The following is a 14,250-nucleotide window of genomic DNA, read 5'->3' on the forward strand; positions in this document are numbered from 1 at the left end:
CTTTCACCCCCACCCTCCCTCAGCTGATGAATCAGTATTCCCCCATTTTGAACACCAACTGTAAAAACACTGAAGATGGCAAGGGTGCAGAATATACTATGGGTGGGGACTTCAATGTCCATCACCAAGAGTGATATAGTAGCACCACTACTGACTGAGCTGGCCAAGTCCTAAAGGGCATAGCTGCCAGACTGGGTCTGCAGTAGGTGGTGAGGGAATAACAAGAGGGAGAATACTATTTGGCCTCGCCTTCATTGAATCTACCTGTCACAGGTGCATCTGTCCACAACAGTATTGGTAGGAGTGACCACCACACAGTCCTTTTGGAGATGAAGTTCCACCTTCATATTGAGGATACCTTCCTTCATGTTGGGCAGCACCACCGCCACGCTAATTGGGATAAATTTTGAACAGATATGGCAATTCAAACAGGGCATTCATGAGGCTGTGGGCCATCAGCAGCAGCAGAATTGTACTCAGCCACCATCTATAACCCCGGCTTTAACCCATTGTACCATTACCATCAAGACAAGGGGGTCAACTCTGGTTCAATGAAGAGTGCAGGAGGGCATGCCAGGAGCAGCACCAGGTGTAGCTAAAAATGAAGGGTCAACCAGGTGAAGCTACAACACAGGACTACTTACATGCCAAACTGCAAAAACAGCAAGAGATAGACAGAACTAAGCAATCCCACAACCACCGGATCAGATCCAAGCTCTGCAGTCCTGCCACATCCAGTTGTGAATGGTGGTGGACAACTGAAAAAACTAACAGGAGGAGGATATCCCCATCCTCTATAATGGGGGAGCCCAGCACATCAATGCAAATGACAAGGCTGAAGCATTTGCAACCACCTTCAGCCTGAAGTGCCAAGTGGATTATCCATCTTGGTCTCCTCCGGAGGTCCCCAACATCATAGATTCTAGTCTCAGCCAATTCAATTCACTCCACGTGATATTAAGAAATGGAGGAAGGCACAGGACACTGCAAAGGCTATGGGCCTTGACGATATTCCAGCAGCTATGCTGAAGACTTGTGCTCCGGAACTAGCTGCACCCCTAGCCAAGCTGTTCCCAGTACAGCTACAACACTGGCTTCTACCTAGCAATGTGCAAAATTGCCCAGCCCAATGTGGAAAATTCCCATCTACAAAAAACAGAACAAATTCAACCCAGCCCATTACCACTTTATCAGTTTACTCTCGATCATCAGCAAAGAGTTGGAAGGTGTCATCGACAGTGTTATCAAGCAGCACTTACTCAGCAATAACTTGCTTACTGATGCTCAGTTTGGGTTCTGCCAAGGCCACTCAGCTCCTGACCTCATTATAGCCTTGGTCCAAACATGGACAAAAGAGCTGAACCCAAGACGTGAGGCGAGAGTGACTGCCCTTGACATCAAGGTAGCATTTGACAGGGTGTGGCAACGAGAAGTCCTAGCAAAATTTGTGTCAATGAGAATTGGGTGGGGAGGGGATACTCTCCACTAGTTAGAGTCATACCTAGCACAAAGGAAAATGGCTGTGTTTGTTAGAGGTCAGTCATTTCAGCTGCAGGACATCACTGCAGGAGTTCCTCAGGGTAGTGTCCTTGGCCCAACCATCTTCAGCTGCTTCATCAATGACCTGCCCTCCATCATAAGGTCAGAAGTGGGGATGTTCACGAATGATTGCACAATGTTCAGCACCATTCGCAACTCCTCAGATACTGAAGCAGTCTGTGTCCAAATGCAGCAAGACCTGGACAACATTTTGGCTTGGGCTGATAAGTGGCAGGTAACATTCGTGCCACACAAGTGCCAAGCCATGACCATCTCCAACAAGAGAGAATGCACCCATCTGCCCATGACATTCAATGGCATTTCCATTGCTGAGCCACCCTATCAACATCCTGGGGATTACCATTGACCAGAAACAGAACTGGGCCAGCCATATATTTCAAGTTGAGCAATCAAAGGGATGCACCATTTTCTCAAAGTGAACAAGAGTAGGCTAGAGGCTGGGAATTCTGATGCGTGTAACTCACCTCCTGACTCCCCAAAGCCTTTCTACCATCTACAAGGCACAAGTCAGGAGTGTGATGGAATACTTTCCACCTGCCTGGATGAGTGCAGCACCAACAACACTCAAAAAGCTCGACATTGTCCAAGACAAGCCAGCCGCTTGATTGGCACCACATCCACCACTTTAAACATTCACACACCCTCCACCACCGATGCACAGTAGCACAGTGTACCATCTACAGGATCTCACCACGGCTCCTCTGACAGCAACTTCCAAACCCGCAACCTCTACCACCTAGAAGGACAAGGGCAGAAGATGCATGGGAACACCACCACCTAGAAGTTCTCCTCCAAGTCACTCATCATCCTGACTTGGAAATATATCACCATTCCTTCACTGCCGGTGGGCCAAAATCTTGGAACTCCCTGGAAAAACTCAGCAACTCTGGCAGCATCTGCGGAGAGGAACACAGTTAACGTTTCGAGTCCAAATGACCCTTCAACAGAACTAAGTAAAAATAGAAGAGAGGTGAAATATAAGCTGGTTTAAGGGGGGTGGGACAAGTAGAGCCAGTGATAGGTGGAGATAACCAAAAGATGTCACAGACAAAAGGACAAAGAGGTGTTCAGCACCTTCAACACTTCTTTGTCCTTTTTTCTGTTACATCTTTTGGTTATCTCCAACTATCACTGGCTCTACTTGTCCCACCCACCCCCCACCCCCCCCCACCTCCCCACCCTTAAACCAGCTTATATTTCACCTCTCTTCTATTTTTACTTAGTTCTGTTGAAGGGTCATTCGGACTCGAAACGTTAACTGTGTTCCTCTCCGCAGATGCTGCCAGACTTGCTGAAGATTTCCAGGTATTTTTGTTTTTGTTTTGGATTTCCAGCATCCGCAGTTTTTTGCTTTTATCTTGGAACTCCCTGTCTAATGTGGGTGTACTTACATGGTTCAAGAATGCGGCTCACCACCACCTTCCCAAGGGCAATTAGGGATGGGCAATAAATGCCAGGCTAGCCAGCGACAACCATATCCCATGAAAGAGTAAATTAAAACAGGCTATAAATGATCAAACAATTAAAGCTGAGATTGGTAGATTGATGTTAGGTAAGGGGTATCAAAGAATGTGGAGCAAAGGAGATTAAATGGAGTTCAGGTGCAGGTTTTCCAGGATCTAATTTAATGATGGGGCAGGATCGAGCAGTTGAATGACCACATCTGTCCTTGAAGTTCCCAAGTAACTATACAGGAAAAGTAGTCCAGATTGACTTGAGGTTTATGTGTACTGTGTTTGACAAGTGGTATACATTAGAGATGGTGAAAGAACAAGGCTGGCAAGCTACCACATTATTTACTAGCTATCGCAATGGAAAAATCACCCCCTCAAGAGGCTGCAGAGCGTAGTGAACAACATGATTTCCGACCTCTAAGTTATGAGGAAATGTTAAAGAAGATAGCCTTGTTCACTTTCAGAAAAAGGTGCATCCCTTTGATTGCTCAACTTATTAACATAGGAACAGGAGGAGGCCATTCAGCCCCTCTAGCCTCACCTGCCATTGGATGAGATCATGGATAATCTGTATCTAAACTCCATCTACCAGCCTTGACATAATATCTCTTAATACCCTTGGCTAGCAAAAATGTATCAATCTCACATTTAAAGTTATTAATTGCCCCCAGCAGCTACTACTTTAAAATGAGAGAGTTCCATACCTCCACTATTTGTTTGAAGAAGTGTTTCCAAACTTCTTTCCTGAATTGTCTGGCTCTGATTATATGGTTATGTCCCCTTGTCCTAGATTCCCCACCAGTGGAAAATGTTTCTCTCTACTTTTGCGAACAACTCCTAACAAAATTCTAAAAACCTGATTCAAATTATCCCTTAACCTTCTATATCCCAAGGAATACCAGCATTAAGGAACCCTAGCAAAACTGGAGTCAATGGGAATCGGGGGAAACTCTCCTCTGGTTGGATTCATACCCAGCACAAAGGAAGATGGCTGTGATCGTTGGAGGTCAATCATCTCAGCTCCAGGACATCACTGCAAGAGTTCCTCGGGGTAGTGTCCTCGGACCAACCACTTTCAGCTGCTTCATCAATGACCTTCCTTCATCATAAGGTCAGAAGTGGGGATGTTCATTGATGTTTGCACAATGTTCAGCACCATTCGCAACTCCTCAGATACTGAAGCAGTCCATGTCCAAATGCAGCAAGACCTGGACAATATCCAGGTTTGGACTGACAAATGGCAAGGAACATTTGTGCCCTCACAAGTGCCAGGCAATGACCATCTCCAACAAGAGAGAATCTAACCCCCTGACATTCAATGGCATTACCATTGCTGAATCTCCACTATCATCATCCTGGTGGTTACCATTGACCAGGAACTGAACTGGATTAGCCATAAAAATACTGCAGGTCAGAGGCTAGGAATCCTATGGCGAGTACACATCTCCTGACTCCCCAGTGTCTGTCCACTTTCTACAAGGCACAAGTCAGGAGTGTGATGGAATACTCTCCACTTGCCTGGATGAGTGCAGCTCCCACAACACTCATGAAGCTTGACACCATCCAGGACAAAGTAGCCTATTTGGTTGGCACTCCTTCAACAATCATTCACTCCCTCCACCACCAACACACTGTGGCAGCAGTATGTACCATCTACAAGATGCACTGCAGAAATTCACCAAGGTTCCTTAGGCAGCACCTTCCATACGCACAACCACTGCCATCTTGAAAGGCAAAGGCAACAAATACATGGGAATACCACCACCTGGAAGTTCTCCTCCAAGCCACTCACCATCCTGACTTGGAAATATATCACCGTTCCTTCACTGGCACTGAGTCAAAATCCTGGAAATCCCTCCCTAACAGCACTGTGGGTGTACCTACATCACAGGGACTGCAGCAGTTTGTTAGGGAACAGAGATAGTTTAAGGAAGTTACATTTGTATTTTTTGAGTGTTAGGAACGAGTTTTAGCTTTAATGTTTAAGTTTGATTTGTATTCCTGTATCTGTGTTAAGAAAGCTCAAATTTAATTTTAGTTTCACTTTAAAAAGGTACCTGCATTTCTAATGAGTTTTACAACCCCTAGAGAGAAGATAAGCAAACACATGAGTAGAAAAACAGTGCTGTTGTCTAGCAACAGGGGTCCAGAAAGGCAGGTCCCTCCCACAGACACACACAGAAAAGCTAGAAACAGCAGTTCGTTTTGGAAGCTGTTGGAGTTCAGCTGGTTTTGAAGACAGCTGCCAGCCTAGAAGGGGCAGATAGCCAGCTCCAAGCTAAAATTGGTTGAAATTAGCTACCAAAGAGAGACTGGAGCAAGAGGGACAGATAAGCAATCCCAAGCTAAGGAAAAGACCCAAAAATCCAGGGAAGTAGAACAGGGGAAAGTCCCAAGAAGACCTTGTCATCAAAGAAAGAACAGGAACCTGGAAAAGGTCCTGTTAATGAAGTTAAGAGTGAGGGGCAGGGAGAAAGGCTCCAAGCTTCAGATTTAAAAAGAAAAAAGCTGCAGAAAGCATATTTAAAGTGAGAACATTTTGCAAGAGGCAAGAAGGTCCAAAGAGACAACTGAAAGTCTGTAACTCTTTGCTATGGGTGTGTGAAGCAGTGGTATTGGTTTTGGCTGAGTCGGTGAGAGAGACAGCATGGAAGACAGCTTGAATGCATGTGGTGACCCAGGGAAGAGGAATATCAGCAGGAGAATTCAAAATCCTGGAGGTGAACCCTTGTTGAAGGCATCTGAGGGAAAGCATTGGTTTGGGAGAAGATTCCAAAGTGAGTTCTTGGAAAGTAGAGATTGGACACCCTTGTGTGAAAGAGTTCAGTGAGACATGGTTGGCTGATGGTGTGACAAGCATCTGGGGGGAGCTGAGGAGAGATTCATAGCATCTGTTTGAGGTGGCATCTGTCATTTGGTTTCAGAACCAAATAGGCACCACAGGGTGCCTATTGGTACATAGATTATATACTTACTGTGGGCATTAGAGTATAACATAGCTTTTGTACCTTGTGTTATACTTACAAATCGACATATATCTGTAAAGTTATGGTTGTTGGTGAAGGAGTATTGTAATATAGTTAATCTTTTCTTGTTTAATAAATGTTTTATTATTTTGTTAAAAGTTCATCAGCTGACTCTTGTGACTGTTCAGTAGCTACTCTCCACATATCTAAGCAAACAAATAACAGTTAGGATCTATCAATCTGGGCTCCATTCTGGGGTTAGGCATGCCCAGGCGTAACCTCAGCTGGGATCGTAACAGGTTCAAGAAGGCAGCTCACCACCACCTTCTCAAGGGCATTTAGGTATGGGCAATAAATGCCAGCGAGCCAGCGATGCCCACATCCTGTAAACAAATAAAAAAATACAAGCCTAGTTTATATAATTTCTCCTCATGATCTAACCCATGAACCCTTAGTAACATTCTGGTCAATCTGCACTGCACTCCTTCTAAGACCAATATACTATTCCTATGCAGTAGTGCTCAGAACTGCATACAATACTCCAGATGTGGTTTAACCAGAGCATTGTCAACTGCAGCAAAACTTCCTCCCATTTATATTCTAGTGCTCTAGTTGCTATAAAGGTTAGTATTTCATTAGGCTTTTGATTATCTGTTCTATCAGACTACTACATTAAAATCATCTGTTTGTTAAGACAGTGAGTAACTGAAACACATACACCACGAACATCCCACATTCTATTCCTGGAGTACTCACTGCTCTCAGCCAGGATCGCGGTCAGATTGCTAGAACCCACTCTGAGTTACTGGAGGAGGAAATCAGCCAAAGTTTACACTCGTAGAAATCAGGGTGAAGACAGGATCGAAGTCAACTGTAGTTCCTCCTCTAATCCAACAGTCAGCCAACACCTCAACCTGGTGTGATCAAACCATGAGAAATCTTCCTGAATCCCTCTCATAAGCCTGGTCTCAGTGAAAGAGACGCAGTAGAATTGGCCAAAATAAAATGACAATTCTATGGCAGATGAAAAACTGCTTCCCAAGAAGCAGAAGGAGGTGCTCATCATGCTAAGTCCAATGTGAAAAGACATCTTTATCAACAATCACTAAGTGAAGTTTGCTCTGGTGCTATCACTATTAGTTAGCCTGATAGTTTGAGGAAGATAAATTAGTCATGCATGTTTCTACTTCACTGGATTAATGACTATTAGTGCTTATTGACAGTCAAGCTCAATGAATCATGGAACAAAAACAGAAAATGCTGGAAAAGCTCAGCAGGTCTAACAGCAACTCTGTTTCTCTCTCCACAGATGCTGTTAGATTAGCTGAGTTTTTTCAGCATTTTCTATTTTTGTTTCAGATTTCCAGTATCTGTAGTATTTTGCTTTTACCAATGACTCATGGGCTGAGCACAAATACCATCAAACGTCAGAGACTCTGGTGCTTAATCAAAGGCACTCATGACGATTGAATGTGGACATCTGAGCAGTACAATCGACAATGGGTCCTCCAATAGAATCTCTAGAATGGATTCTGTAGTGTGGGTTAAGCACTTCAATTATCTCATAATAACGTCACCTGCTGATCTCTGTCAATATATTTGATGAAGCAAGCAGGTTTAGGTCAGACATAATGCAATTTAATGCAACATCATGCTCCGTCTACTTAACAGGGGAAGTATCGGAGGAGATCTAATAGAGGTATTCAAAATCATGTGGGATTTTGACAGAGTAAATCAGGAGAAACTGTTTCCACTAGCTGGAGGTTCAATAAGCAGATGACACTGATTTAAAATCATTGGAAAAGAGCCAGAGAGAGAGAGTTAAGAAATTTTTTTAAGCACGAAGTTGCTAACATTTGGCATATGCTGCATGGAAGGGCAGTGGAAGCAGATTCAATAGTAACTTTCAAAAGGAAATCAGGTGAAGACTTGTAGGAGAAAAAGTTGCTGGGCTTTAGGGATGGGCAGTGGAATGGGACTAATTGGATAGCCCCACCAAAAAGCCAGCACGGGCAAAATGGGCTGAATGACTTCTTTCTGCACAATATCATTCTATGATTCCATACATCATGGGGGATTTGCACCATTACCCAAGCTTATACTCTACTGCAGCACTGAGGGAACACTGCATTGCCGAGGAAATGGTGTTTTTAAAAATGGTCCTATTTGCTTTAACTGGTGGGTGTTGAAGATCCCTTGGCACTGGAAAAAAGAGCATAGAGTTCCTCCAGCCCCGTGGTAACATTCCCACCTCAACTAAAAAACTGGGCATTCATCTTGTTGCTCTTTGTTGTTACCTGTGAAGAATGGTTGCTGCATTTTCCTACATATCAGCAGTCACTACACATCAGAAACGTATTTCTCATGTGAAATCCTTTGGGATTTTACAGCATGTAAAGGTGAGACTTTTCTTGCTCAAGGAGCAAAGATGGGTAAGTTGGGTTGAGGTACAGATCAGTCAAGATCTAATTGAATAGTGGAACATTCGGGGGACCAGATGTAATAGCATCCAATTCTTAGACGGACTTGAGTTTTACAGAGAAAAATATTGTTAATTCAATATATGTATCAGGTTTAACAAGCGATACACATTGGGGATGTAATAGGAACATAGGAGCAGGAGTAGGACATTCAGCTCATCAAGCCTCCTCCACCATTCAATATGCTCGTGGCTGATCATTCACTTCAATGCCTTTTCCCCCACACTGTCCCCATATATCATTGTGCCATTGATATTTAGAAATCTGTCAATCTCTACTTTAAACATACTCAGCGACTGAGACAGCCCTCTGGGGTAGAGAATTCCAAAGATTCACAAGCCTTGGAGTAAAACAATTTCTCCTCATCTCCTTGGTCTTAAGTGGCTTCCCCCTTACTTTGAAATTGTGTCCCCTGGTTCGAGACTCCCCAACCAGGGCAAAATCTTACCTGTGTCTACCCTGTCTATCCCTATAAGTATTCTGTAGGTTTCAATGAGATCACCTCTCATTCTTCAAAACTCTGGAGAATACAGACCCAGTTTTCCCAATATCTCTTCATAGCACAGTCCCACCATCCTGGGAGCAAGTCTGGTGAACCTTCGTTGCACTCCTTCTGTGGCAATAATATCCTTCCTAGGGTAAGGGGACCAAAACTGCACACAGTACTCCAGGCGCAGTCTAACCAAGGTTCTATACAATTGAAGCAAGACTTCACTACTCCTGTACTCAAATCCTTGTAATAAAGGCTAACATTCCATTAGCCTTCCTAATTGCTTGCTGCACCTGCTTGTTAGATTTCAGTGACTTATTGACAAGAACACCAGGTCCTTTTGTACATCTACACTTTCTTACCATTTAAGAAATATTCTGCACATCTGTTCCTCCTACCAAAGTGGCTAACCTCACAATATTCCACATTATATTTCACCTACCATGTTCTTGCCCACTCACTAAGTCTGTCCAAATCCTATTTGAAGCCACTTTGCACCTTCCTCATAACACACATTTCCACCTAGCTTTGTGTCATCCATGAACTTGGAAATATTACATTCGGTCCCCACATCCAACAGCTGGGGCCCAAGTACTCATCCTTATGGTACACCACTGGTCACAGCCTGCCAATGCAAGAATGGCCCATTTATTCACACCTCTGTATTTTAAAATTCCACCAGCTGCCATGGTGGGATTTGAACCTGTGTCCCCAGGGCATTAGCCCGGGCCTCTGGATTACTGGTCCAGTGACATTACCACTATGCCAGTGTCTCTTACTCGCCGGCCCACCCTACCAGCTTTTGTAAGAGGACAAAGCTGGTAATTTATTCACACAATTTACTAGCTACGCAAAGGACAATTGCCTCCTCAAAAGGTTCCACATGTAAGTCAACAACGTGATATCTGCCATCTCCTTCTTCTGAACAAATCTTTCTTAATTGAGGCAAAGAAGTAATGTACATATGCCTTTTAAAGAGCAGAGGGGGATATTTTCATACCTCCCCAGTTAGAAATGTCACCTAAGGAGAAATCATCTTTTATTCAGTCATAAAAGACTTGGCTGTTCAAAGGTGCATCAAAAGAGAGACCATCTCCCTAAGATGTGGAGTTATCATTTTCGGGTAGGGCCTCCATGTGCAGGTGTTGAGCACAGCCACAGATACTTTACCATGGGAGAGGAAGGGTAGTCCAAAGGCAGACATTAGAGTTTCTCCCTCACTCTCCTTCCAGATTCCCAGTTAACCAAAGCACAAGCTGAAGGTTGGCAACTGCAGCTTCACACCATCCCAGCACTGCAGTTAGCAAAAGAAATATTAACATTTCTCCTTTCATAATCTCAGGACATCCCAAAGTGCTTGACAACCAATTACCCTTTCGAAGAGCAGTCACTATTGTACTATAAGAAAACATAGCAGTCAATCTGCACGCTGCAAGATCCTAACAACAGCAATGTGATAATAATTAGACAATCTGTTTTTGTGAGTCATATGGACTCAAACTGTTAACTCTGTTTCTCTCTCCACAGATACTGCCAGACCTGCTGAATTTTTCCAGCATTTTCTGTTTTTATTCCAGATTTCCAGCATCTGCAATATTTTGCTTTTATCTTACTATTTTTGTAATGTTGGCTGAGGAATAAATAATGGACCAGGACACCAGAGAGAAAAACCCCCTGCCGTTTTTCAAAATACTGCCATTGGATCTTTTACACCCATCTTCAGGGCAGACAAGGGTTCAGCTTTAACATCTCACCTGAAAGACGCCACCTCTGAGAGTGCAGCACTCCCTCAGTACCTCAAAGGAGCAAAGAGAAAATTATTTTGAAAACAAAGGCTTTAGAGAGGGTACAGTGCAGGTTCACTTGGATGCAGCTGGAGATGAGGAAATATAAAAGTGTGAAAAAGTGAGGGTTTTTTTGTACAAACAACACAGATACAGCAAAAGAATTTAACATTCTGAAAGGATGGTCGATAGAATCAGATTGCTTCCAAGAATTGAAAGATTTAAAAGTAGGGGTATTGATACAAGATTAAATGCAAATGATTTAGAAGAGAGGACAGGATAAACTTCTATACATAGTGAGTGTAGAGATCAACTGTGGAATTCATTTCCGGGCTTACTGATTGAGGCAAGGTTTGTGTCAACATTGAAGATTAGATTCGATAGGAGGATGAAGGAAATGGGGATTAATGGATCTAAGAAGAGGGAAGTAAATGTGATATTAATTATTTGCTCAGATGGAGGGTAGCCATAAACAGTGACTGGTCGGATTGTGAGCTGTCTCCATTTTATAATGTTCAAGTGTATAGAAACTAAAAATACAAAAACCTATGGTGTGATTTTACTTTCCTAAGAAGGTAAAGGCATAGTTAAAAAATAGAAAAATGTTCAATGGGGAAAGTTCATCCAGTATATCAAGTCCATTGCTCATGTATAGTCTACACCATCAGAAACCCTACTCCTTCTAGCTCATCTCCCAAGGTAGGGCACAGGATCTATGAAGGAGTTCATTAATTGCTATAAACAGACTGGTGAAGGAAATTTAAAAAAACAGAAAATACTGGAAGTATTTTGATTCCCATGCTTTCTCAGTCAAACACAGGAAATGAAGGATGAGAGATTGCCATATGGTCCATCAATGCTTCACCTATGCATTTGATGATGTAACCTTGTGCACCACATCCCTCTGCGCCCAACACAACTGCTGGTTCATCCAACAAATCCTGGAGAAGGGAAAAGCTTTATGAATTGCTCCCTGCCTCCAGCATGATGTATCATTGGATATACTTCATATACCCTGTACATCCGTACAGATATAGGACTATACAGGGTAGGAAGAAAACAGTCCAGTACAGTCACTTTTCTCATCCCTCCAGAACTCAACCCTTGCCTACAGAACAACAGTGACCACACTTCACTGTAATGTGTTTTGGGACATTCTTTCCTCTTCTCCTTTGCGCCCCTGTCATAGATAACATTCTACCCCAACCTCTTAGAAACACAGGAACCATTGTTTTTATGGACTATTTGATTATCTCAGTCCATAGCCATGGCTCGTTCTCACCCCTGAATGAAAGGGGAGCGGGTGCAAGTTTCACTCTGGAGATCTGGGCATATAATCTAGGCTGATTGCTCCCAGTACAGAGTACTGCTGTACTGAGGGACTGTGTCACCATCTGAGATGCCATCTTTTGGATGAAATGTTAAATTGAGGTCCCATCTGACCTCTCAGCTAAATGTAAAAGATCCCAAAGAACAGGAGTGTTCTCTCCAGTGTCCTGGTCAATATTTATTCCCTCAACCAACAACACTAAAAAATGTCCGTCCTTGGCCTGCTGCAATGTTCCAGTGAAGCTCAACGCAAACCGGAGGAACAACACCTCATCTTCCAACTAGGCACTCTACAGCCTTCTGGACTTAATATTGAGTTCAACAATTTCAGATCATGAACTCTCTCCTCCATCCCCACCCCCTTTCCGATCCCCTTTTTTCCAATAATTCATTCTTTTTACAACTATTTTTTTCTCTTCCCTATTTTTAAATTTATTTCGATCTATTGTTTCATTTCCACCTTTTAGCCCATTTCGATCTCTTCCCCCCACCCCACCCACACTAGAGCCATTTGCCACTAGCTTGCTTCCCTTAATGTCCCCATTAGCACATCCTTTAGATAACATCACCAACGTCAACACCCCTTTGTCATTTTGTCTATGACATCTTTGGCAGTCTCTTCTTGGCCTCCACCTCTCACTGGCCTATCACTATCGAGCTCTCCTGTCCCACCCCCTTCTACCAGCTTACATTTCATCTCATTTCCATATGTCTTAGTTCTGATGAAGGGTGGTACGGACTCGAAACATCAACTGTATCCCTCTCCGCAGATGCTGTCAGACCTGCTGAGTTTTTCCAGGTATTTTTGTTTTTGTTCTAGATTTCCAGCATCCGCAGTATTTTGCTTTCACCAAAAGAGATGATCTGTTCATTACCACATTGCTGTTTATGGGAGCTTGCCGTGAGCAAATGAGTTCCCACATTACAACAGTGACTACACTTCAAAAAGTACTTAATGGTTGTAACAGGTTTTGGGAAGTCCTGAGTGGGGGTGAAAGATGCTATAGATATGCAAGTTTTTTTTTAATATACCAATCACTGTGACCCCAACCTAACATTTAAAGACAGGAACTGACAGGCAAAGAAATACGATGCAAAGTTGGTACTCACCCAAAACGTGGAGCCGCAGTATTTATCCAGTGTTGATGACATGTCTTGCTGTCTCTCAACAGTTCGCTCAGAATGAATACTTCACAGTGTGGCACCCCAATAAAATGATTCAACATCAAAAACAAGAGCAACCTATATCGTGACTCAGCAAAAACAAAAATGAGCAGGCAGTGGAGATGGGGTAATGAAGAAGGCAGCAGTAAACATCCAACCTGAGTAACATTGCACACTGTCTAGACAATAAAATCTACTCAGGTCCAACCACCTTGTTAATATTTAATTGCAGCCTCTTAGTATTATACACCGATCAACCATTTTTTGGGGAGGAGAAGTTAATTGGGTGGGACTAACGGAACAATCACATTTTAGTTTGGTTCCCAATACTCAGCAATGAAATGGTGCAAATCGCTTTCTTGTATTTTTAAGTGGGCTGTTGATGGACTTTGTGGGTCCAAATCACTCTAGATTGATTTTTTTAGTTCAAAGCCCACTCCAGCAGTGACTAAAACAGTAATCTATGGTTAATTATTAGAAAGTGTTATCATTTTCTTCTGGAGCTAGTTTCTCTTTGTAATCTACCATAATACGCACTTTCAACTGGACTTTAAAACCATGTCACTTCAAATTGCAACATTTGACTGTATATGGCCAGGTGAACTTTCTGCCTTATAACCCAATTCACATCTTTCAATAAATTAAGATTTAGAATGAGGTGAAGTTTGGGATCTTCATGTGGAGTTTGTATGGAGTTAGATGAAGCAGGTTGGGAGGCTTGTATAACAGACAGAGGTCTTTGGACCAATTCAGCTTGTCCATCATCTCAAACTCTATAGTGTAAATAGCAAATAGGCAGGAGGGAGGAAGCAAAAATAGTGAGGTCACCTGTACAGAAAAATAAACTCAACTGGAAAATAAAGAGGAAAATGTGACTCAGAAACATATTGTGCATTCACATTTTGTTTGCTGCATTTCGCAGTAAAACAAGGGTTGTTCAAACTACAGCTCATATGCCATAAGCAACACCCAAACCTTGACAGGCAAAGCACAAATAGGTTCTGAAACTCCTCACCCACTGGG

General features: G+C 43.0%; 1 protein-coding gene across 1 annotated transcript in view; it reads right to left on the reverse strand.

Moving 5' to 3' along the window:
• The window catches only part of abcc2 (ATP-binding cassette, sub-family C (CFTR/MRP), member 2), a 130,884-nt gene extending 117,668 nt beyond the window's left edge, over positions 1-13,216 (reverse strand). Inside the window, exon 1 of the mRNA XM_041209599.1 lies at positions 13,174-13,216. Within this exon, the coding sequence (XP_041065533.1) occupies positions 13,174-13,215 (42 nt within the window). The 5' untranslated portion in view covers position 13,216. The remainder of the gene's footprint in view (positions 1-13,173) is intronic.
• Between the last annotated feature and the right edge of the window lie 1,034 nt (positions 13,217-14,250).

Source organism: Carcharodon carcharias, chromosome 17 (assembly GCF_017639515.1).
Source record: "Carcharodon carcharias isolate sCarCar2 chromosome 17, sCarCar2.pri, whole genome shotgun sequence".
NCBI classification, from domain to species: Eukaryota; Metazoa; Chordata; class Chondrichthyes; order Lamniformes; family Lamnidae; genus Carcharodon; species Carcharodon carcharias.